A 26,138-nucleotide genomic window follows, 5' to 3' on the forward strand; every position below is an offset into this window, starting at 1 on the left:
CAAACAATGTGTTAATTGGTTCTTTCTGTAACAACATTAGAAAGACCTTTGCTTAAAAGTGAAACATGGACATAGTGAGTTAAAATAAAGATAAGAATGTGTTGGTTGTTGTTTTGACCCTGTTAGTACGTAAGGAGCTATGGGCCTATGGAGCACCAAACATGTCATCTACACAGGGCGTTCAAATAAAATGAATTGATAAATTGCAAAGGTGACAAAGCCAGAATGTACTTGATTCTTCACAAGGGTGACAACATTAAGTCAGTACCAAGGGCCCGATTAGGATCGCGGTGAATCCGGTGAATCCGCATCCTCCGGGCCGGCGGAAGCCACCGGCGGCCCGGAGGATGCGGATTCACTGCTGCGGACACAGAAAAGACCCCCCGCCAGATTAGGATGGCTGGGGGGTCATTTTTCCGTCCGCCGCTTTTCCGCCGTAGTCGGAAAGCTCTAATATGGTGGCGGTGTCTATCAGACACCGCCAGCCATATTAGGATGCCGGCGGAGACATGCTTTTCCACGGCGGGTTTTCCGCCGTAGAAAAGCATGTGGAGTCTAAGTATGGGGGCCCGTTGCGGGCCCCCAGGGGTCTTGGGGGGTGAGGGGTGCACATGGGGGGGTACCTATGGTACCCCCATGCCTTTGCATGCACGAAGCGGCAGGCACCACGCGGTGCCTGCCGCTTCGTGCATGCAAAGGAAAACATGCACATTTAACCTTGCGGCGGGTGCTGCTTGAAGCAGCATCCGCCGCAATGTTAAATATAGGGGATGTGACTGCCAGGGTGGCGGTCACATCCTAATTCCGAGGGAGGGAACGCCGCAGCCCCTGCGGACGGTCCCTCCACCTCGGGGGTGGCGGACGGACGCTGGACCGTCCGCCATCCTAATCGGGCCCTAAGTTCTGTCCACTGGCTACCAGGGAATCGAAGGATGAAGTCCATTATTCTCTGCACTGCTCATGTTGCCTATTGACAGAACGGTTCTCAATATTGGCTGACATTAAATGTCTCCCAACTGTGCACAAAGTAGAAATCTATACCTAGATACTTAACATGTAGTTACCTAGATGCTTGGAAATCCATTTCCCTAGATTGTGGCTTGCCCTCGAACCAAACTGAAAGGACAATTAAATTATGTCGTTTTCAGGGAAGATCAAAAAACTAAGGGCATATTTACCAGGAAATGGCAAAGTGCATGTAGCTGCGCCAAATTTGGCACCATAGTGCAAGGGTGCCTGCTTTGCAGGGGATGATTGTCTATGTGCAGAGAGGTGTCCCTTTCTGCACATAAACAATTAATAATAGTGTAACAAAAACAAAGAGAAATACATTTACTTATCCTTGCTGCGCCATTCTAACACGTGCAATTGCATGGCGTTAGTTTTTGCCTCTGCCTCAGATTTACACATCCTTGTAAATCTGGGACAGCATCAAAAAGCAATCGGTGTTGCGGTTGAATGCCCACAGCAAAACCCATTGCACGCCCCTTTTATTTATTTCATTTGTATTTATTTATTTTTAAAGTTTTGTATAGCGCGAACATGATCTGAGTGGGTATCAGAGCACTTTACATGACAAGAAGTATATTTAAAAAAGGACATGTAAACAAAAACATGCACAAGAGTCAAACATATGAGAAAGTGAGTATGTTTAACAAAACTGATAAAAAAGGCTTGGTCTAGCTTAAGGTCAAACAATATGTGGGTCGTTCATCACAAGAGGGTTGATATGCATACATTTTCATTGTCACCAATATGTTGTCTTAGGGTAAAACTTAGTTAGCAGAAAAGATTTTGCTTCTTTTTTGAAGGAGGTGGTAGAGAAGATTAGGCGTACATCCAGAGGTAGAGAGTTCCATATCTTAGGTGCAATAACCGAGATTGCTCTAGCACCCTTTTTCATTTTGCGGGTTCGTTGGGGTTTCAAAAGCAAGGTGTGCGCACTTCGTGAGGATCTGTTGCCACCTAATTTTTCTGGCTTTTGAGCCACGTAACTGGGGGTATTGAAGTGTAACGCTTTATGCGTCATATAAGCAATTTTCAGTTGGATTCTTGCTTCGTACGGTAGGCAGTTTATGGATTTTAGAGCCGGTGATATGTGTGTGTTTCTTTTAGTTCCGAGGACAAGTCTTACTGGCGCGTTGAGAGAGGCTCTTAGAGGGGCCAGTTTGTATTGAGGTAAGCCACATAGTGTGGCACTACCATAATACAATCTGGGCAAAACACGCGCTTGAACCACTTATTTTAGGTCTTCTTGGGGAAGGTAGAGTTTAAGTTTCCGCAGAATGATCATTTTGGTAGTTTGTTCCTTTGGTGGCTGCGTTTATGTGATCCTGCATATTCAGGTGTTTGTCTAGTATAATACCCAAAGATCTAGCGGAGTCTATAATGCTGAGCAAACATTTGAGGGCTGTAAGATGTTTCAAGCAGGGCTCAATCTTTTTTTTTTTTTTGAATATGTTTATTGCATATTTTCAGGTGTCTTACAACATTACACATAAGTAAACGTAAAGTACACACAGTGCCGCTATGAAAATTGTGCATCCTAGCTCTGTGCCGACAACAGTACACATAAATGAGCCCATTAGCAAGGAGCAGGATAAAGACAGTGTAAATGAAGCAGTATGGTTATAGCAATAAAATCCGGCTTACATGCAAGAGAATAACATTTTATAATTGCAGCACTAGGTGACGGAGAAAGTTGAAACTGTTTGCTCATGGCATTGCAGATTTGTTCATCGGACGTGCACGTGGTGTTGCAACAGCAACGCTAAAGGAAAAAGGGCCTAGAAATAGCTCAACATACATCCAAAGCTGTTTTTGTTTTAAAGCAATAAACTATAAAGAACAATCCAACAAATTCTAGAAACAAAATAGTGGGTGGTGTCTGATAACAAAAGCTTGTGTGTGTGTGATGGACATGGGGTAGGTAACGAGTAGGTCCGCACTGCCTTCCAACAGTTATGAGGGTGTAAAGTGTAGGGGTAGACGCGTGGGCGTCACCGGGAGGAGGGGGGGGGTGAGTGGTCACACTATGCCGTCCTGCTGGCATATTTGGTGATAGGATGCCAAGAGGATATCCCAATCTAAAGCTATCGGGAACTTACGGAGTCCCGCTGTCTCTTCTCTATGGAGCGCCACACTCTCAGCCCTTGCCCAGTTATCCAACGAGTTACGCCAATGTATTGGCTGGGGGGGGGACAGCATGCTTCCAGCGCTTAGTAATGAGGCGTTTCGTCGTGATAAGCCCTAGATCCCAATACCTCGCCTGAACTTTCGTCTGCTTCGTCCTCTTAAATAAGCCCAGCAGGCAAGCCTCCCATGTAAACGGCAAGCTGCCCCCCGTTGTCTTGGCCAATGTCCTTGCCACCGTAGCCCAGTAGGTGCACAATGAAGGGCATGTCCAAAGGATATGTAGGAACTGCGCATCTACAAGTCCACATCTGGGGCATGCTGTTGTGGTAAGCCCAAAGTACCGGTTAATCTTGTCAGGGGACAGGTACGCCCTGTGTATAATGTAATAGTGTATGATCTTGAAGCGTGCATTGCGTGGTATATTCCGTGTCCCAGCCAGTATTTGTGAAGCAGGGCTCAATCTTGGGGATGTTATTCGGCGGAGAGATGAGGAGAAATTGGGTTTTTGCAGCATTGAGTTTGAGATGGTTATCCGTGAGCCAGAGGTGCGTGTTTTGTAAGATGGAAGTAAGGGATGTAATGTTCTCTGAGGAAGCAATTTTGAGATACATCTGAGTGTCATCAGCATACATATGAGGTTGGTAGATTTTAGTTGGTTGGCAAATGGTTCCAGGAATAAGTTGAAGAGAATAGGTGATAGTGCAGATCCTTAGGGAACGCCATGAGTGATCACATGGGGCTTAGACAGAGACTGGTTTATTTTGACTTTCAGGGATCTGTTTTGGAGGAATGACGAGAACCATTGTAAAACAACCCCTGATAAGCCCATCCTTTGTTCCAGTACGTTCAGTAGATTATCATGTTTGACGGTGTCAAAGGCAGCCGATAAATCAAGCAGTATCAGAAGGCATGATTCATTCCAATCCAGCATTTTTAGTATTTCATCCACGATATGAGTAATGCAGATTTAGTGCTGTGGTCTTGATGGAAATCTCATTGGTTCTGATTGAGGAGTTGATAGTTGTTTATGGGATTGCAGAGTTGGCTCTGGACTCATTTTTCTAGAGGTTTTGCCAGGGTAGGGATGTTGGAGATGGGTTGGATGTTATTAGGGGCAGAGCAGTCTGCAATGGCTTTTTTTAACATGGGGGTTACTTGTCCTACTTGAAGGCAGTCATGGATAGTGCCTTGACGAGGTGAGGCGTTTACTATTTTGGTCCCTAGGGGGAGAAGACAGGTTTTGATCTCTTTGAAAATGGGCGTTGGTAGATGGTCAGTGAAGTGGTTAGACGGGTTTAAGGAAGAAAGAATGTTGTACATGTCATGTTCACTGATTTGGGAGAAGGTGTTCCAGGAGGCATTGTGTTTGGAGGAGTGCCCGGATGTTTCCTTCCCTTCCATATTCTGGGAAGTATGTAAAAAACTAAATGGGGTAGTCGGAGATTGATCCTTTGCTAATAGTTGTTCGTTCTCTATCGTTGTGGTCTTGTCCTTGAAGAAGGCGGCCCGTTCTTCGCAATTTGGGGGGGTGTTGGACCCGGAGTCTAAGGGGTTTGATGTGTTGCGCGATTGCTGTTTGACTATTTCAAATAGTTCTTTAGGTCTATTTCTGGCTTGGTCAAGCTGTGCTCTAAAAAGGTTAGTTTTCACTTGTTTTATTCTTCTGTTGTATGTTCTCCTCATTGTTCTTAAGCGTTTTAGTAGTTCCAAGGATGGGTAAGATCTCCATGCTCTTTATGCAATTCTTAGATTGCGTCTTTCGGTGTTCAAATTGTCATTGAACCAGGACTTTGAATTTTTATTGGATATATTTTTCTGTTGAAGGGGCGCGATGGAGTCCATGATTACCAATATGGAAGTATTGTAGAAGTCTCTGAGGTCATTGACATTGTCCATGTTGGCCTGTGGAATCAAAGTATTATTGCAAAGGGTAGCTAGTAAATTGTGGTTTATATTATGAAGATTCCTTCTCCAATGTTTTATTTTCTTCAGTAGGCCATTCTTTGGGGTCGCCTTTAAGTGGATGAGGAAGGTAATGGGATAATGGTCTGTCCAGTCACAGGGGCAAATAGACTCAAGGGAAGTGGTGTCCTTGTTTGAGATTATAAGATCCAGAGTCTCTCCCTTTTTCTGTGTTGGCCTGTCGCAAATTTGGTACAAATCATGGTTTAATAGGAAAGCCTTTAGGCTATTCACTGGGTGATCATTCAAGTCTCCCAGGAAGATTTAGGGCCCTTAAAGATTATCGTTCATTGTGATGATTTCCATGATTTATTCGATCAACAAAGAGGTATCACCAGGAGGGTGATAGAAGGCGTGAATATTACAGATGGATTTGTTGTTGCGAGAGATATTGATGCAGAGATATTCGCAAGTAGTTAAAACTACTGTTTTCAATTGGCGTACAGAAAGAGTATTGTGGTAGATGCATGCTATTCCACCACCCGTTTTCTTGGGTCTATCTAGTCGAATGATCTTGTGACTAAGTGGGACTAGTAGATCTATGGGGTGTTGGGATGAGCTGTTTAAACATGTTTCGGTGAGGATAATATCTCTGAGGGCGAGAATCATCATTAGGTGATGGTGTGGTTTCCAATCCAAGATTGGATGTATGTGGTCCAAGCAGAGTGGGGATGACTGTATGGGATTGCATGGTGCTGTGAGGGGCCTGCAGATCTGAACTAATGGACGTGAGTCTCTGAAGATCCTCCTTGAGATGTTTTAGGCTATGATCGATCTCATTGAATCTCATTTCCCAGTAATCAGGTTTATAGGTGGCTGTGGGTTGCTTAGGTAGGTCAGAGCGCGGGTGAGGCAGTAAGGGATGCCATGTTGACAGTGGTGGTTATTAATAGGTGTACAGTTAGCGCAAAATGATGCAGGTAAAGAGGTCGTATATACAAGGTGGCATTAAGCCACTCAAACTATCTTAGCTGCGTTTTGTAAATATGGAGAAGGGCATAGCACCATCAAAACATCCCAAAAAGAGACAATCTGGTGGCGCTATCCCCTTGTAAATATACCCCTCAGTTTAACTTATTTTTGTCACTAATCACTTGAAACCTCAGTGTCTCCAAGTTGTTCTTCAGGAAATAGCTGTAACCCTGATATTTGTTTCAAATTCTCTTTCTCTTGAAGTCTCTGTAGGCAGTGATTGTGAAAGGAGAACATTGGACAGGCAAGGTTACATCCTCACCCGATTGGACTCTAACTTCCTCCAATCTTCCATGAAATAGGCAACATGTGTGTGTCAATACGTTATACAAAACTGCAAAATAATTCATCAAATCAACAAAGGAATACTTTGTTATAGCTTTTTTTCATAATATTGTTTATGTTGGCTCAATTACGTACTATAATGCCATTTTATCATTGGAAAAAAACACAGATTGAATAAACATTGTTTGTAGAATACATGAGAACATCACTTGAATCCAAGTGTGTCATTGTGGGGCCAAATTTTAATACAGCTTGGTAATCCACCCTGATTCAGTTGACACTTTATTTAGAATATTTTTTATTAAATCTTTCTTCTGTCTTAATGTCACAGAATATATGGATGTCAGGGTCCTAAAACTGTCTATCTTTTTCATTTTCCCTTTTGTAGGAAAAACATTTCTCCAAGTTTGTAGATAACCTCACAGACTACAAGACAAAAAGCATACTAGCAGCCCCAGTCCTGAATGGAAAAGATGTGGTAGCAGTCATAATGGCTGTCAACAAAGTGAACGGTCCACGTTTTACAGCTACAGATGAAGAGGTATGACCTTCCCATTACACAATAAGTGTAAAAGTATTTCATTGTGGCTCACAGGTCAGTGTTCATCTTATGTTTTTACCAAAAGGACAGTTGTAATGCTAAATTAAAGTTAATAGCTTTCTCTGAGTAATGTCAAGGTTATGGTTCATATTATTGTTTTAGACAATGTTGAAGGTATGTATACAATGTTATGGTTCATGTGTTGAAATGTTGCTAAGGATCGTATTAATGTTAAGATTACGATGAGCTTTAAGGATACAGTTAATGGTAGGGTTAGGATCACTGGTAAGATTAAGATCAATGTTGAAGTTATGATCAGTGGTAACCATAGGAACCATTTTAAGAGTAGGATTAAAGTTAATTTTAGGATCGATGGGTTGGTTAGAATTAATGCTAAGATTATGATCAGTGATAAATTTAGGAATAATTTTAAGGCTAGAAATATTGGTATCCTTAGGATCAAAGGTATGGTTACATTGACGCTAAAGTTAAGATTAACGCTAAGTACGTGAGTAATACTACGTTTGTGGTTAATGTTGAGATTAAGCTATTGTTCACTAAGGGCTAATGTTACAGGTAGTCTTTATGCTAGGATGGATGTTAAAATTAGGGGCACTTTAATGCCAGCATCAATTAGAAGAACAGGGTTAATTGTGAGTTTAAAGTTAATGTTAAAGTTTGGGTTATAACACTAAGGATAGGTAGAGATATGATGTAAGAGCTGATTTTCTAACCTTGGGACCCAACGGCCTGGACTTTATATCCAGGCTCTGCACTAGACAAATTAATCGTGTGATTCTGGAGAAATTACATCAGATCCTTGTGAGCTCTAAAGCAGTGTAATGGTAATAAAATCCAAATACATGGTATGTAATAATGTTAAGATCTATCTGATCAGTTATTTATCCCAAATGCATATTGTCATACCACCTTAATATCAGGCCCTGTTTCTAAAATGCATTCCCTATTGGACCAGACACATCAAACTGGTCTATACAAAGTACCTCATGATTGGAAATTCCTCTGCAGGATTAAAGATTGCTCCATTGTTCCTTGACAATAAATCCATGCTACAAAAAATATTCTAAATATATACATGTTAGGTTTAATATTATATTTTTGTCAGGTTTCAACTAATGACAATGTTAAGAGTAAAGAATGGGTGGCTAAGAAATGTTCTTTGGAAATCTCACAGGATGCAATTGACCCAATGTCTCAGACTTATTAAATGGCGCCAACTTTCATTGAGGGCTTCGTGCTGGAGTCTTGTGTGTGGAACTCTATTGTTATGTCATCGATGGCCCACTTTCTAAGAATCTTTATCAATGTGTTATATCTGTAGCAAATGATGATGGCTCCCTTAACAAGATCAGACAAACATTGACTTGAACCTTTGTTTCTTGTGCAAATGATTCTCCAGTCTACTATTTGTCTTTTCTCTAAATGCTAACACAATATATTTTCTGTAAAACCAACTATATCTCATTCAAGGAAACTAATTTTCTCTTATATGTTTACTTTTAACAGCTTTTCCTTAAGTACATGAACTTTGCCAATTTAATACTCAAAGTGTTTCACCTGAGCTACCTTCACAACTGTGAAACCCGCAGAGGCCAGGTAAAGCATGTGTGGTATGTTTAGTGAGATATTTGATGACAGTTGATTGCACCATTATGCATGTAAAATAGTGTTTTGCGGAGCATAGTATATATTCGCTCCTTGACTGCTCCTGTAAAAAAGGGCTCTATTCTCTTCGAACAACATTAGGGCCTGATTTGGATGTCGGTCGGAAAGCCTCCAACCCACATCTAAGGTTTAAACTCCGACCTCCATTTTAAAAAAGACGGTGGTCGGAGTTTAAACTGTCCTGTTAATCCGACTGGGTTCCGACATACTCAAGGAGCCTGTCGGCCAGTCAGAAAGACGTCAAAATCCCTAACAGTCAGTGTTTCCGCCATCAGGGTTAAGAAGGCAGTTTCCAACAGCAGTTCCATGTCGGAAAGGCTGTCATGGAACTACTGTTGGAAAGTGCCATTTGGGGCCTTAGGAGGGCCCCCTTCCCCTGTGGCCCTCCGGTCCTGGCATTACAGGGCACCTATGGTGCCCCCCTTCACATCCCTGCACTGTGTGCAAAAACCTCCTTTAACCAATGGGAGAGTGCTGCGGCCGGTGTCGGCCTGCCTCACAAGCACCCATTGAAAAATGGAAGTTTGCGACCACACCATGTGCGGTCACATCCTAATTCTGTGTGTGAAACTGCCGACCTATGGTCGGGCAGTTCCCTCACCAAAACGCCATCCGCCCGACATCTTAATGAAGGTCAAAGTCTTTTGATTTGCAAGGAGGAGGAAGCTGTCTCACAGATGTAGAGCTAGAGAAGTGTTGTTGCTGCCTTTCAAATTAGAGCCTTCCCTGATTGGCATGGCACACAATCAGTCATCCATCACTTAATGTGAACTTTTGTTTAGCTGTAGCAATACAGTGAAAATTGTTTCACTGATATCACTGAAAAAATAATGATCTAGAGCATGACCAGTGTCAGCACGATCTCTATGGCTTTTTATGTTCTTGCAGTCATTGTTGCATGTCTGTACATTTCCAAGAACTGTGTCTGAAAAGATCCACTCCACTTTCGGCAAAGGTGGATCTCTCTGGTGGATTGCTTTGGGATGGAATTCACAATTTACAGAGCTAGTCAGACTGAATCTGGAAACTTCACAGCTGTCATGCCACCAACACAGGATGCTGGCTTCATACCAACTCTAGAGGTGGTGTCAGATGTCGTCATCAAAGACAGATAACACCCAAACCGGGATAACAACCTCAGTTCAATTTTACTGCCCCTTTCAAGCAGATCCAGAGCTGCTCTTCTTGAGAGTTGTGGGGTTTTTATCACAGTCATTCTTGTAGTGAAGTTTAATGTCTCCTCCAAGTGGTCTGGCTTTATGCTCTAAAGGGATTGTTACAGACACTTGTCCATCACTGACGCCCACTAGATCTGTCTCTGCTGTCTTGGGTCAGACCTCCATTTCCCCTCCTGTGAATCATGCCTAAGCATTCACCTGAAGGCCATCAACGAGTATGAGGTCAAACTTTTCTTAGCCCTAACAGGTGCAGCCAGTGCCACTCGAGGCCGTGCACCAGATCGCCATCATCTCACTGCTCAGGTAAGTGATGCAGGCATAAATAGCATTGGAGGCACAAAGGTAAGTCCCCTAAATGCCTCTGTACTTCTATAGGATCTTCATGCATGGAGCTGGAGTAAGTTGGTTGTCATGGGGGAGGTTGAATCATCACCGAGCAGCCTTGCATCAGTGGCCTCTTAGGACCCGGCCACAGAACTGTAGTTATCTTTACTGTGTCCTCCTCTACTGATATGCCAAGACCAAACGATGCTGAAGACCTCATACCCAGAATTCCTAGTTCTGATTACTTCTTATTTGGAGGTTCAGATGCCAGGCATAGAAAGGGCTGTGCTTTTAAATGAGGTGTGCAACATTGGTACATCAGCCATGGGGCCACCTGGTTTGCCTTCGAGCACCGTGGCACTGTATAGACTTCATATGTTTATGCTCTTGTCTCGAACTCTGATGATGTTTGGATTGCTGCCCCAGGACAGACATCAGCACCTTCAACATTCTCTCTGGCACTTTGATACATGATGCCAAATCCACCTGTGTCATGGCTGGCTGTGCCACCACCGGTACCTCCACCTCCAGTGCTGCACTCAGATTTGCTTTGGTGGGGAAACAAGGCAAACTTGCACCTTAGGAAGACCTTCAGGTCTCCTCCAAATGTGGCCACGTTAGTGATGTATGCCTCCGCTCTAGCTTGGGGAGCTCATTTGGAGGACCTGGAGATCTGGGCACTTCCGTCTCCAAAGGAGCAGGTACTTCACATTAACCTGCTGGAACTGTGGGTGAGACACTGGCACTCAAGGCCTTCCTCCCCTCCATCCAAGGTCAGTTTGTCCAGATCTTAATTATTTTAATATTATTATTAGCATTTGTTAGGCGCAAAATTAATCTTAATCAGACAATACGATGGCGATGTGGTATGTTAGATTAATTGAGTGATTAATCATTTCTTTGAAGATGTGGGTATGCTGATAAGGTGGCAGGAGTACTTCTCAGAAAGCTTGTTTCTGTGGAATCGTGCCATGTTGAGCCATGTTGTCTGTTCAAATAGCATGGAAGCTGGGGATAGAGTAATTTTTAAGTCTACCAAGAATGCATTAGGTTAATGTTATACCATTGGCGTTACTACTGCAGATCCTTTCATTGGGATATATAGGTCGTCGATGAATGTCGATAAGTTTCAAGACAAAGTCAGATGTATACGCTTAGTCGACATTTCTCCACAAATAGGTTCTATGTGTTTGCAGCCTGCCATGCCACTCTGGTGGAACTTAACGTAAAGTCATTCTTGAGTTGTAAAATGAGGGCAAAAGTTAGAGAATTTTTAAATATCACCAGAAGACTGAGATGGCATGTTTGTATCAAAGCACACCTTACACATTACCATATTTTATTTTACATACGTTAATTCAGTTTAGTATGTATTGAGAAAGGCACTTTTTTTCAGGCTGTAAAATGTTTAATCAAATAAATAATCGAGTGCTCTTGTATACAATTTAAAAATCTACAGAAGACGAAACAGAAGCAATAATTGAATTATGCTGGGTAGTAGGCTGAGTTTAGAGCAGAAATGTTTTTGCTGATTACAAGCATAAAAGGTCTTTAGGACTATTAGTCAACCGCTCTGGGGTAGTGTTTACATAGCAGTGGGCAGCTAAGGGAGTGTTGGGGTTGTTCTTAGTTTTATAAAAACGAAAGTGGTGATTGAACAAAGGACAGTGACTGAATGTGATTGTTTGTTCTGATTTTTTCACAGAGAATTTTGTGCTCCAATGTAATGACATACTGATCATTGAAATGTGTTCCTTCAGGACTAATGAGATGCTCATGAATTATAGAAAATAATTGATATCTGTAGCATATGAGACATCACCTGTGAATCTTGGGTTTGAAAATCAGAAGTGGATACAAATTCCGTTCACTGCTATGTGATTCACCCAGTGTTAAGGATTGAGATTCAGCGAACCCAATTTCGTTTTTTTTTTATAGAAAAAGGCTCTGTGTCCATGTCGCAAAACTTTAGTTCAAAAATGTCAAATGTACTGTCTCATGGTTTGTCCTACTTTTGGCATAAATTCCTGTTTTCTTGGGAATTATGAAAAAACAGTATCACACTTGGATATGTATGCAGACCATACAGATCTATGTGAATTAAAACATTTAATATGTTTACATTCTGAATCACATACAATTCTACAAGTACTTTGGACGCAAAAGAATATTTGCACTCAAAAAGATACCCCATACTCGACATTCCCATCATGTTTTTTTGACTGTCTCCTCCCAGTCGCCATTATGCAAACACACTTCCTCTTTCTGGGGTACTGGTACATTTGAAAACATCTCCTGTTCTTGAAATGATATGTAAAATATTGTTTGATTTCCCAAACCTGCACATTTATTACTATTCACCAACTTTTGATACAGTAAGCACCTAGAAACTTCACTTAATCCGACCTTAATATTGCATTTACTCACAATAAACTTTCACCATAGTAGGAGAATTTTCGTGTGAAAAAAAATCTCATTCGTTAGGATATAAGTGCACCATTCTGATCATGTGAATCAGAAATGGATAAGGATTTTACGAACCAGGAGTGGCAAATTAGTTGTTCAATGACAAAGTTTATGAACTTAGGGCCCCTTTGCTCTCTTTTGTTTGTTTAGCTCTTATTATTGTGTTTTGCCTGTCTAAATCTCTGATGGAAAGTGTTATCCCTCATCTTCCAGGTGCTGCTGTGGTCTGCAAGCAAAGTCTTTGAGGAGCTGACAGACATTGAGAGACAGTTTCACAAAGCCCTGTATACAGTTCGCGCCTTCCTGAATTGCGACCGATACTCTGTGGGTCTCCTGGACATGACCAAGACAAAGGTTGGATATTGCTGCTATTAGCCAGACCAACTTAACAAAAGCAAATTGGGTGTAACCTGCATGTTGCAATTGGTTTATATGTACTGCTATATCTCAAATCACAGTTGACCTGTCACATCGTAAAAGATCTCAAGACCTACCAGAGGGATTCGAGAGCCATTTGGCTTGGGCTGCAAGTTCAAAGAATGCATCATATTTAAAAATGTAGGGATATTTGCTTATTTCTTTAGTCTAGAAAAGAATGTACTACTTTGGCTAGACATTTCAAGTGTTCGAAGTGGCCCAGACAACACTAGAGCTCTGGGAGGGCTGCCTGGACCTCTTTGAGGGCTTCTTTGCAGCACTCACGTGGAACCATGTTTGAAATGTATTTGCTAAATCCCTTACTTTGGCTTCTCACCTGTGCCTTCTCCCAATATAGCCAAAATGTCATTAGATTGGTAGATAGATGATAGATAGATAGATAGATAGATAGATAGATAGATAGATAGATAGATAGATAGATAGACGGACGGACGGACGGACGGACGGACAGACAGACAGACAGACAGACAGACAGACAGACAGACAGACAGACAGACAGACAGACAGACAGACAGACAGACAGACAGACAGACAGACAGACAGACAGACAGACAGACAGACAGACAGACAGACAGACAGACAGACAGACAGACAGTTGAAAGTACTTAAGGATAAACAACTCTGGATCTTGAGGCAGATTCCTGGCTAACTCAATGGATAGACAGGCAGCTACATTGATAAATCAATGGATGGAGGAACAAGCTGCATAAATCAATAGATGGAGGGGCAGTTGCCTCAATACATCAATGTATTTTATGGCAGGTGCATTAATACATGAAATGGTGGAGGGGCAGACACATTAATAAAGCAGTGAATGGAGGGGAAGGTACATAGATGGAGAAACAGATATATAGTTCAAAAGTTCAATCTTGAATTTATAATAAGAAATATGAACTGACGATTGGTACCTATTCTCAGAATTGATAAACATTCCTAGGCTTAATGAAGAGTGAGTAAAAAGAATTCTGTGAAATGCCAGTCATATCCCCTTCATCCACTTTACCATCCTAATTTCCTTGGTTTCTACTCATTTGACACCAGTAAATTCGGCATTTTTACAAGTCACCAATTACACTTTTCTTTCTTCCTTAGGAATTTTTTGACCAGTGGCCCATACTGATGGGGGAGGTTCCGCCATACTCCGGACCAAAGACTCCAGATGGAAGGGTAGGGTACCAGCATGCCAACACTCCAAGTCTTCTACAAAGTAGTGTGCTAGCAAACATTTGCATGTAGACATTCCTTGCTTACCCCCGCTGTGGAAAGTATATCTGTTGATCCAGCGGAAGCGGTGTAAATGTTACACTCCTTCACAGCATCTCCAATATCAGGTATGAAACTTTTATTACATCTAAGAGTTTGGGCCCATAGAAACTCAATAATCCACTTACATACATTAGTTCCTCCGATAGATCTTTGGTAGAGCTAATAGGGACTTGATAATAAGGTGAGTATTTAATTTGTCTGCTTGGCCACCCAATAAACTTTTTGTGACACAATCCAGACATTTTTAAGTAAATCACACTGTCACCCTTTCACACTTCACAACACAAAATAACCAGCTCCGCAGTAACTCTGGGGCCAAGCACACCGGGGAGGCACTCGGCCTCTCCCGGTGGGGCCCAATGATGAAGCATGTCACCAACCAGGTTGATGAGTGAGGGCCTACTATATAAATCTAATTAGATTTATATATCTATCCCCATGCTCCCTCTCTTGATGTTACAGTATTCACACTCTTTAGTTGTTTATACTACTTATTGGGGGATCAAGAGTGTTTTCTCTACATTATCCCTCTGTCTCTTGTTGATAGCTTACATCTAGATAAACCCATCTTATATTTAGCCTTTTCTAAATCGCAATAGCTAGCTGTCCATCTTTTCTCCTACCTCCTGCAGGCCTGTTTTAGGGCCCTTAGGACGTCGGAGAACCAAGGGCCAGATATTTGATCTTGTTTAATCTTGGTCCTATTTACAGATGCCAAGGAAGTGGTAGCAGAGTCTAACCAGATCGTGCACTGCAAGACTGCTGTCTCAACATTTTTGATGGCCCAGGCAGAGTGTTTTTTAGCAGTTGAGAAAGTGCCAGCGCTTGGACATTGTACCAGGCACATGAGGAGGTCCAAAATTGGCTGGCTCACGGTCCTTGCACTGTCTGTCTGAGCTGATGTCAAAGTAAATAGCCCTATGATTGGACCAGACAAGGGGAGGTGTTCTTATATTCCCCAAGGATTCATTATTAGAAAAAATTCCATCTAATGTATGGTCAGCTTGTTGCTTGGGACTGTCCATCAGTTGGTCCAGACCAAGTGAGGTAATAGTCAGAAGTAGGGCTGCAGTGTCATTATCATACTGAGCATCAAGATTAAAATTAATATTGCCAAGTACTGTATGGTCACTGAGCAAGATATCAGCCTCCAGGAGACTACTAATCTTCTGGGAAAGGTAGAACGTGTGCCAGGTGGGCGAAAAATAACAGTACCATTAAAAGTTCTGCATAATAGACAATTCTACATTGAAATATAGCAGGAATGATGGAGGAGAGCATCGGACCCTAAGCTCAGCTCTATAAATATTCGCAATGCCACTTCCCTGTTTTCCCACACGGTCCTGTATGAAAATGCACAAGCCAAGAGGAATAGAGGCTAGTATGCTATGACTAGAAGATGAGCCTGCCAGATCTCTGTTGTAATAGAAGGATAGTGTGTTTCAAGAAAGAGAGTGAATTCTACACTATGTTTCACTAGTGATTTTGCATTCATAAGCAAATAGGACACAATGGTACTCAGCTGGTGGAAGGCATCTGAAGTAGTAGAGATAGTCGACAGACATGTTGCACTGTTTTTAGAAGCTGGCCGTTGCTCAGGCCCAAGTTTAGCGGGAAACACCCCACCAGCAGAGCAAGTAGAGTAAGGAGCCACTAAGAAGGAGGTGGGTTCGTAGCGTGTGCAACCCAGAGATTCACTAGGATGGTTAAAGGCAAGCAGTGCATCCCGCAAGTAGGTTATCCTGTCTACTTGTAAGTATACTTGTGCTGCTCACAACTTAATTTTAACTCATCATTTCGAACTCTTTCACATTTGTTCAATTTTCAATTTTTCTTTTTTAAATACATACACTTTATTAATCTGCTAATATTATTTAATTTTCATTAACAGTCACGGAAACCCACAGTAGGTGTCATGGACACATGGCTGAGAACGTTGATTTAGGAACATGCACAAATGGTCATATCCAAGATTATTGTTACAAATAACATAACAAACTTATTGTAGGATAGTGCTTATGATAAGAGTTTAACCTAACCTCATCCTCTCCTCACCCGCGAAGAATGGCTTTAGGCCCTCAAAGATCTGGTTCTTCTTCCTAGATCCTCCACCTAAGCTGCCATTAATGCAAAAAGATACTGGGACATTTTGTGTATAGAATCGTGAGTGGACATTTTTTTTTTAATCCTGTGGGTAATGCCGGTACTAAAAACATTAGACGACACACTGGCCCTTTCAAGCTGGGCCATCTGGATATGCAAAACTGCCCGAAAGACCAATCCAACACTGGCAGTTGGGCAGCCTGCTGCCAATTTTGATAATAGGCGGGGTGGGTGCTAGTCAATCAGGAAGGAGGCTGGATAAGTGGGCTACCTGCACATTAAACAAAGAAGGCGGATTTGCTTGACAGAACAGTATGCCTCACTGACACCACAGTGATCTGCCACTTGGCAGGCAGTCACCCAGAGAAATTACACTAATGGGGAATGCTGTATTTCCAATCAGCTAGCTCTGTGCAGGAGAAGGAGTTGGGGTAAGGCTGACCTTTCTCTATTCTCTCCTCCATTTTCTAAAGGAAGACACACACACACTCTCTCTCTCTTATCTATATCTTTCCCGCTCACTATGAAGGAAATTCCTAAAGCCTGTACTGTTGAAGGTAAGGCGTAATCAGTAATGATGGCGAATGGTCTTTTGTCTGTGGAATGAATAAAGCAAGCCATGCTCCAAACCCCAAATTATATTAAACTGCCACCAACCGGGCCTGACTGTTGGAGCGTTGATATATTATAAATCTAGGGGTTGGACCCATATAGTCGGTGGGACCTGGGTATTTGGACAGTATATATGAAAAGGGGGTCCCAGACAAACCACAACAAATTAATAGATTCACAGTGTTTAAGTTAAATTAATTCAAAAAAGATCGAATCAGGGTGCAAGGTGTTTTTATTTTCACCGCACCTGTTCTAAATATTCATTAGTTCATTTAGTCAAAAGATAAATATATGCACAATATACATAAATTCAATGCGCCCACGGGGGAGAGGGGAAAGTGCAAGTGAAATGATACACATTTTGATAGTTCAACATCACTAATCAAAAAAAAATTCATTTGCATATGTCCATATTTCAAAATTACAAGAAATCATAGATCCCCATATGAGAGGTCAAATACAGTGTATAAACATCAGAGAGAATTTCATAACAGAATCTCCTATTCAGCTATAAACATTAAACTGTTCTGTAGGAGTTCAAGTTAGTAGAGAAAAGTCTACGTTTCGACCCATAGGATGTAGGACGATCGATCCTTACTACGCGGGTCTTCGTCAGGACGTGAGGGAAGGGGAGGGAAGGTGGGGCTGTTCCTGTAGAGGAATCAAATGGTGACCTGAGAGAACGTGGTCCTTGCCATCAATGTAGGTATCAGTGAAAATAGCTGTATCTCTGCCGTATTTCAAATTGGACTCGAAGATTCAAAATATTCTATTACTCTCAACCTCCATGGCGGGGGAGTTACTCGTGTTTCAGGTCAAACAACGTCATTTTGCCCTCGGCATATCCGATCTAATTTGGAAAGGTTGGGGAGCGTGTGGGACATCGTCTTCCCCGTCGGCAGCTCATATGGGGATCTATGATTTCTTGTAATTTTGAAATATGGACATATGCAAATGAAATTTTTTTTGATTAGTGATGTTGAACTATCAAAATGTGTATCATTTCACTTGCACTTTCCCCTCTCCCCCGTGGGCGCATTGAATTTATGTATATTGTGTATATATTTATCTTTTGACTAAATGAACTAATGAATATTTAGAACAGGTGCGGTGAAAATAAAAACACCTTGCACCCTGATTCGATCTTTTTTGAATTAATTTAACTTAAACACTGTGAATCTATTAATTTGTTGTGGTTTGTCTGGGACCCCCTTTTCATATATACTGTTGGAGCGTTGAGCAGTGGTGCCTTCTGGTGATACGAGCGATGTGTCATGGACCTTTTTGCTAAAAGGACAAAGTATGTCCTCTGGAAAGCTGGAGTTGGTGGTCATATGACACATTAGATCAGAGGCCAGCAAAAGCAGCCAGAGATTGAAAAATGCAGGAGGTCTTTTCGGTACAAAGGCAGAAACTTCAGGGTGAGACAGCTGGTCTAACCCATGCAGACTTTTGTCCTTGAAGCTTGCATGATGCCAAGCACTAGGGAACTGCCTCCTTATCCCGCAGTCTTTTTGTCCGCATTAAATCACAAAGCGGTTGTTACAACAACAGCGTTGTGATTCCGCATACCATTACTCCGCAAGTCAGAACAATGACTTGCGGAGGGGGGGCGCAGTCTGTGCGGACAGTAAGGAAGGTGTTGGATTTTAAATCCAACACCCCCCCCCCCTTCGCAAGTCATTGTTCCGACTTGTGGAGTAGTGGCATTCGGAATCACAACGCAGTTGTTGTAACAACCACGTTGTGATTGAATGGGGACAAAAAGTTTCGTTAAATACTTTGTTTACCAACTGCAGCATCACAGTAGTGTTGCCAGGGATTAACAGAAGTGGAGCTTAGCGCCACATATGTCGAAGGGGGGTATGGTAGTATGGATAATGGGATGGGGAGCAGGGAGCTGGGCATTTTAGGAAAGTGAGTATTAACTCAGGAACTCTGACACCAAAAATTGATAGTTAGGGAGCATGGAGTTGAGAATTGAGCAATGGGAAGTAGACGCTAGGAAGTGAGGGCAGGAGAACAAGTGATGTTGCCCTCTGTATGAGGGTGCCCTGTTTTCCTTGAACATGTACCATTATGGGATATTTGCCTGAGGAAGGAAGTGATCTACAATTTGTGTCATTCTGTGGAGCGGGGACAGTAGACATTGCCACACAGCCTAGCCTTGCATCAGCTCTTCTATGTTCTCAGCTTAAGCTGGAGGCTTCAAGGTGCCCCTGTGGAGACACTGGTGGGCTTGTACTCGCCCTGCAAAGGAACTCTTCACTGGTGGACAGTATCAGAAGAATGTGAGATCCCCATGCTCCTGAGGGTAGAGGGAAGGAACACATCTCTAGGTGCGTGTCACTTTCCTTTGCAGTGTAGAGCACATGTAGTAGGACACAGAGTCCTGCAAAGCACCAGCCAGTGATGGATTTGCCCTGCATTCGACAGCGTGGATGCCTGCACACCGTACATGATACGTTCCCTAGTCTTTTCTGTTTATTGTGCTCATTTGTCCAAAGGCAGAATGAATAGAGGTTTCAAAGTGAAGCCAGAACCTGAGGGCTTCATTGATGAGGTTTTTCTGTAGGGCAGCATGCAGGCCTTCCTGTTGCGCTGCACTACGGCAAAAGAAACGAGCAGGAATGTGCTGTATCTATCAGAAATCTTCCTGCACAAAAACAATCACAAGATTCTATTTCCTCTTTCTATGTGAGCTGCAGAATGCAGCACACATAGAAAAAGGAAAAACGAGGTGCAATAAAGATATTTCTCCTCGTTGTGCCTCTCATACCCCTGCCCTGGAGTGGCGTAAGTTTTTGGCACTACCTCAAAGTTACGATTTCTCATAAATCTGGGGCAGTTCAAAATGGATGGTGCTGGGAATGCCCCCCTCCCCAGCCACACCCATTGCACGCCCCTTTCACACAGAAACTGCATTAAAGGGAACAATATTTACGAGGCAGCACTAACAACAAAAAGTGGCTTAGTGCAGCCTCGTAAAAATGGAGCTGGCTTCTGCGCCACGGTACATCACAAAAAGTAACTTTCCGATGGCACAAGGGGCTTCATAAATGAGGTCGTGAATCTTTTGTGCTCTTAGACTTTGATCTAGTGTATGTGGAAGTACATCCCTATGAACTGTCTCCTCGTGTAGGTTTCTAGGAGGATTGTAAACTTGGGCCGGTTTATGCTAATTTTAGGTGATTTTCCCTAAAGACGTTTTGCACCGCCCCATGACTTCTAACAAGAGCCTGTATTCAAGAGACAGCGAGAGTGTGATGCATTGTTGCTTTACGTTTTGGTGCATTAATTCTACTGTTTCACTTTAGTTTTTACACCTTTTCCTAGTGAGCACTAAGCAGGGTGTGTAGCAGTAGTCTAGGCCCAAAACCTAAAGTCCTCATTTAACCTTTATTGTCTTGTGTATTTTACCTTTTTCACAGGAAATCATCTTTTACAAGGTGATCGACTACATCCTGCATGGGAAGGAGGAGATTAAAGTCATTCCGTGAGTCAGCGGTGTAATGAAAAATGATGTGGCCCCCTGCAGTATGTGTTATGGAGACCCCCTACCATATTCAAAGATGTTCAGTGGCCTTGGACTGAAAGTGGGCTCCTTGTAGAGCTGGGTGGGGGGGCGGCTGAAGGGTTTTGGGTCTTTCTGCGTCACAGTGGCTGCAGAGGTCTGCATTATGCCCATGCTATAAGTTCTAGCTGAAATCATCCTCCAAATCACAGTTTTTTTGGTCTCAGTGACAGACAGCTTTGGGTGTCTGTTGGCAGGTCTTTTGTTTGCAATACACAACATATACTTCCAGTGGGCTTTTAGTCAACTCCTTGCTAATGAGTGGGTGGTTCTGCTGTAAATGCAAGATATCTGCTTTGGATGGATTCTTCCAAATTCTTGTGTTTGTCATACCCAAGAGCATTTCAGGCAAATACTGTTGTGATTGGATGAGTTGTATCCTTCCACTGCTGACTTAATTAGACTTTTTTTCTCACTTAGCACTGCACTCTATAGAAGTGCATGTGTATCCTCGCTCTCCTCCGCTTGCTCCTGTGCCTCTCACTTCTGCACACTCTATCAATTCCCCGCTCCTGGTGCTCCCGGTTTCAGTCCCTATCCATTTCCCATTTTCAGTAAAAAAAATCTGCAACGGCCTGGTAGGTGCATTTTGCCTCTAGGATGCTTGCTTAATTTTTTGCACCTGTGTGCACTTTGTTTGCCTGTTTTTGAACTTTACCATTGTAACATGTCCATTCACAATGTTAGGTCGATACAATAAACCTGGCTACTGTATATTACTGCATGTAGGCGCGATGAAGCACTGAGCTCCTGAGGCGGAAAGCCGGGAGCGAGACTCTTTTAACTCGTATTTTTAAATTTGTACTGAAAGTCACTTGTATATTGTCTGCCACTACCTACCCACTTCGTTTCCTCAGTTCTGGTCACGCAGCCGATTTAGCGCTGCCGCGACCCCTTAAACAAAACATCTCTTACCGCCATCCCGGCGAGCCCGGAGGCTGCGCCCCTTTTTCAGAGGCCACGCCCCCCGGCCGCCGCTCCACCTGTCCATAAATTATGTGCATCTTCCGGACGCGCAGCTCTTATTTCTTACAGAGACTTGGCTCAGTGACCACTCCCTTCCCTCCCTGCTAGCTACCCTTCCCGCTGCATACTATGCCTTGCGCACCGACCGCCCCTTCGGCAAATCAGGAGGTGGCGTCGCCCTGATCGCCCGTAGAGAATTCTCTTTTCAGCCCCTAACCTTTTCCCCCATCGGATCAACTGACTTTTTAGTCGTCCGTTCACCGTCGTTTAGAGTCCCACTTACCTGCTTGCTCATGTACCGCCCCCCCCCCCAACCTTCCCAACTCTTTTTCCCCGGCTTCCAAGATCTAGTGTCCACCCTTGCGGTCAATAACTCCTCCATATTGGTTTTAGGAGATTTTAACTTCTGGCCCTCCGACCCTGCAGAATGCTCAACCTCTAAAGAATTCTCGGACACCCTTCGTTCTCTTAATTTTGATTCCCACGTTCACTCCCCCACCCACAACCAGGGTCACATCCTAGATCAGATTTGGTCTCTCAACTGCCCTATAGCTTCCTTGTCTATTTCACCTTGCACCTGGACTGATCACTTCCTGATATCCTTCTTCCTGCACCTTAACCCAGCCACCAAGCCTTCTCTTCCCAAAAACACCTGGGCACAAGCCGACTCTATAAATTCCTGGCTCCTGTCGGGCTGCGATTCTGTCGCCCCCCTCAGGCGGGTGTCCTCCAGACGTCTGAATGACGCAAACCGCTGGTTCAACGAGGAACTCAAGGCCCTTAAACTCTCAGTACGCCATGCCGAGCGGGCCTGGAGGCCTGATTACTGCCCCAGCCTTAAAACCCAGTATTCCGCCCTCCTGTCCCAATATAAAAAAGCCATTCTGACCACGAAAACTGCCTACTTCTCCTCCAAAATTCTGGCTGCCGAAAACCAGACTAGAGAAATCTTCTCCATCGTACACAATCTTGCCTACTCTGACAGAGCCACCCACAAACCCTCTCCCTCCCAGGATTTATGCGACTCCCTTAACACCTACTTCCTAGACAAAATTTCCGACATCAAAGCAAACATCCCTCCCCCCTCCCCTTCTTTTGTCGACCCCCAGTGCCCGTCAGTCGAGGCATGCCTCGACTCTCTCCCTCTTCTGACAGAGGAGGCCTTTCTCTCCCTCCTCCCTATGGTCAAATCAGGCTCTCCCTTGGACCCCTGCCCTCCTCACATCCTTAGACACATCTACTCTGCCTGTGTGCAGCCCCCTCTCAAACTTCTTAACAGTTCACTGTCCCAGGGCATTGTCATTCAACCCCTAAAAACAGCCACCATTTTGCCCATCCTGAAAAAACCTGGAGCCGACCCCTCAGCTCTTGTCAATTACTGCCCTATCTCATTATTGCCCTTCCTAGGGAAGGTACTGGAGCGCCATGTTACCCGTACGCTCAGTACCTTTGTGGAGGAGAACGGGGTGCTAGCCCCCCGACAGGCTGGGTTCCGCCCCGCACACTCTACGGAGTCCGTGGTGCTGTCGGTCCTTGACAACCTCAGAGAGGGTATGGACACCAACCATCCCCAGGCCTTGGTCCTCCTTGACCTCTCCGCCGCCTTTGACACGGTTGATCACTCCATCTTACTCTCTCGTGTCAGGGAGGCGGGGATCGGTGGTTCAGCCTTGGTCTGGCTGTCCTCCTTCCTGAGGGACCGCATCCAGGCAGTACGCCTGGGCGACTTCTCGGCCGACTTCCGGAAAGTTCCATGCGGGGTCCCCAGGGCTCCTCCCTCTCCCCCCTTTTATTTAATTTGTACATCGCCCCTCTCATTTTCGCCCTCCAGCTAATGGATGTCACCGTCTACAACTACGCGGATGACCTGCAGCTTATTTTTACCTTGTCCCCATCCCCTGAGTCCATGGCGATGTTCCAGTCTATTATGATCTTCATCCGGGACTGGATGAATTACAACCACCTGAAGTTAAATCCAGACAAAACTGAGCTGGTTCTGACAAGTTGGTTGCTCCAGTCCCTGGTCCTCTCTCTTTTGGCCCCCCTCCCTAGGCCCCCCCCCTCTCCTTCTTCCTCTGTGAGAACTCTAGGAATCAAGCTGAATAACCAACTCACCCTGCATTCCCAGGTCAGCTCTGTGGTGTCCTCTACCTTCCTTTCACTTCGCACCATCCGCAAAGTCTCCCGATTTTTTTCCTTCTCTGCCCGAAAACTCATTGTCCTGGCGATGATAATCTCCCGCCTGGACTACGGAAATGCTCTATACTGTGGCATGCCCGCCTACAGCATGCGACGATTACAGCTGGTCCAAAACCAGGCGGCCCGCCTGGTTTACAACTTGGCCAAATTCCATCACGTTACGCCTCTCCTCAAGTCCTTGCACTGGCTCCCAATTCGAGAACGAGCTCAGTTCAAGATGGGATGCATCACTTTTCAAGCCCGGGTCGGCACTGCCCCCGCTTTTATTTCCTCGGAAATCAAAGCATACGCCCCCGTCAGGGAACTACGCTCATCTTCCCAACAGCTGTTGGCAGTCCCACGCTTCAAGCGTAAAAAGTGGGGGGGCTCGAAATTCTCCACACTGGCCCCGGCCTTCTGGAACTCCCTTCCCATCCACCTTAGATCTTCCACTCACTACCTGCACTTCCGAAAGGCGCTTAAAACCTTTCTCTTTTCACAAGGCTTTCCATCATAACTGCCCCACTCCTCTCATCCTCCCCGATCTCCCTACCCTCTTGGGCCCAGTACCTCATAGCGCCATGAAACCGCCAGGTGTACGTGCGCTCAACAAATGCTTTAAACTCAAACTCAAACTTGTACATGTCACGATGCATGCGCACACTTCTGGGGCCATCTTGGAATACGTTTTCTTTAATAGAATGCACAATCTAATGTGGCTGACCATGCGTCAACATGTGTCATGATGCATCCAGGTGACAAAAAATCATTTGCAAAGTCAGTAGTTTGGCCTTTAAGAGCCGAGACCACGCATTGCTAATACTTGTTTGTTTGCTGCTTTCTATGCACTCAGCACTGTGCCTTGTGGTATGTGTAAATTGCTGTGCACTGGATTGCCTCGAATTCTGAAAGGAGCGTTATAATATAGAGTCCAACTCTTCCTCATCACTGTCTTTATTAAGTAAACATGAATCTATTCCCGGAAGACAGCCAGCCAATCACTACCTCTAATAATGTAAAACAAGTAGGTTTAGCCCCCACCCATAGTTATGATTTATTTAGCCCCTTGCTGAGCAGAGAAATTCTGGTAATGTCCAATCAGTACCTCGCATGAGGTGTCACTATATTGCATGCGATAGATCGCATGCTCAGTGGCGTAACATAGGCCCCACAGCCCCTGCGGTGCAGTGGCGCCCCGAGCTCCAGAGGGGCCCCTCAGCACAGTACCCTGGACTGAGAGCTCCTGGTTGAGTCCGGAGGGGCCCCCTCCATGTACCTTGCAGAGGCCCCCCTTAAGTTTTGTTACGCCATTGTTTATAGCAATAATATTGCATCTACCATGTTAGCCTTCCATTATACTCTCAGGTAGGTGTATATTTACTCTTTTTAATTCCACTCCAATGTTAAGTATGAGTGGAATTAAAGAATAGTAAATATAGACTTGCCTCATAATATAGAGGTATGTCAATGCAGTGGATACAATATTATTGTTAGATCAATATTAACAACCTGTATATACTGTCATATCACTCCACACACTATCTATGATAAACACATATGTCTTGAGGAAGTAGAACGATGCAGGGGCCGTGACATCACTGTCCTTACAAAGTAAGGATCGACTAAAGCAGTGTCAAGTGTTCAACTATTACATACATATTTAATAAGCATTATCTCCGACCACAACATGCTTTTTCCAAGCTCCAAACAGACCATCTCTCATGGTGCATCAAGGTGCTAAGATGCAGTCAAGTATTACCGTGCCTTTACAGGGCCATTATAAGATACCACATCTGTAATGGGGAATAACTGACTGATATTGCTTTTTGGGCATGTTTTCTCTAAATAACGGCCCATTTACCAGGTGTATTTCCACTTGCTTTTAGCAGGTGGATATGTGCTTGGAATCATCAGGCTACTTTTAATCCTGTTCCAGCAGAAACCGAAATACTGGGTCACTCAGAATATATATAGCACTGCAGGATATGCATCTCTCTATTTCTCTCCGTCTAACACAAACACAGACACACTCTTGCACAACAAGTTCGCTGGGGCCTTTGAGAAACGAAAACTACACACTTTGGGCCCGATTTCGATGTCGCTCGGAAGGCCTCCAAATTGGATTTGGCTTTCCAGTATCCGATTCATAGCCCTTGTTTATGATCGAATCGTACACAATTCTGAACTACCAAGTACAATCCGAAGATCGCATACGCAACCAACCAAATCTTTTCCGGGACCTGAACCTGTCCGTACGAATCGTGCCGCTCTATGGAGCCGAATTCCGACCAAGGGAGTACAATGCACGATTCCGACAGCTACTTTGCCTCGATCTCAATGAGACGAAACGGCTGTCAGAAGCACACTTCGGGGGCCATAGCAGTCCCCCCTACTCCTGGGGCACTCCGAATCTGTCACAGGGGTTTGCCCATGGGTCCCCCGGCCCAGGCAT

At 44.0% G+C, this 26,138-nt stretch overlaps 1 protein-coding gene across 1 annotated transcript in view; it reads left to right on the top strand.

Annotated features, from left to right (window-relative positions):
* PDE6A (phosphodiesterase 6A) overlaps positions 1-26,138 on the top strand; it is a 272,026-nt gene that overhangs the window by 147,126 nt on the left and 98,762 nt on the right. Inside the window, exons 2-6 of the mRNA XM_078650645.1 lie at positions 6,743-6,895; positions 8,423-8,512; positions 12,763-12,903; positions 14,080-14,154; positions 20,400-20,464. Of these exons, the coding sequence (XP_078506771.1) occupies positions 6,743-6,895; positions 8,423-8,512; positions 12,763-12,903; positions 14,080-14,154; positions 20,400-20,464 (524 nt within the window). The remainder of the gene's footprint in view (positions 1-6,742; positions 6,896-8,422; positions 8,513-12,762; positions 12,904-14,079; positions 14,155-20,399; positions 20,465-26,138) is intronic.

This window comes from Lissotriton helveticus, chromosome 7 (genome assembly GCF_964261635.1).
Source record: "Lissotriton helveticus chromosome 7, aLisHel1.1, whole genome shotgun sequence".
Classification (NCBI taxonomy): Eukaryota; Metazoa; Chordata; class Amphibia; order Caudata; family Salamandridae; genus Lissotriton; species Lissotriton helveticus.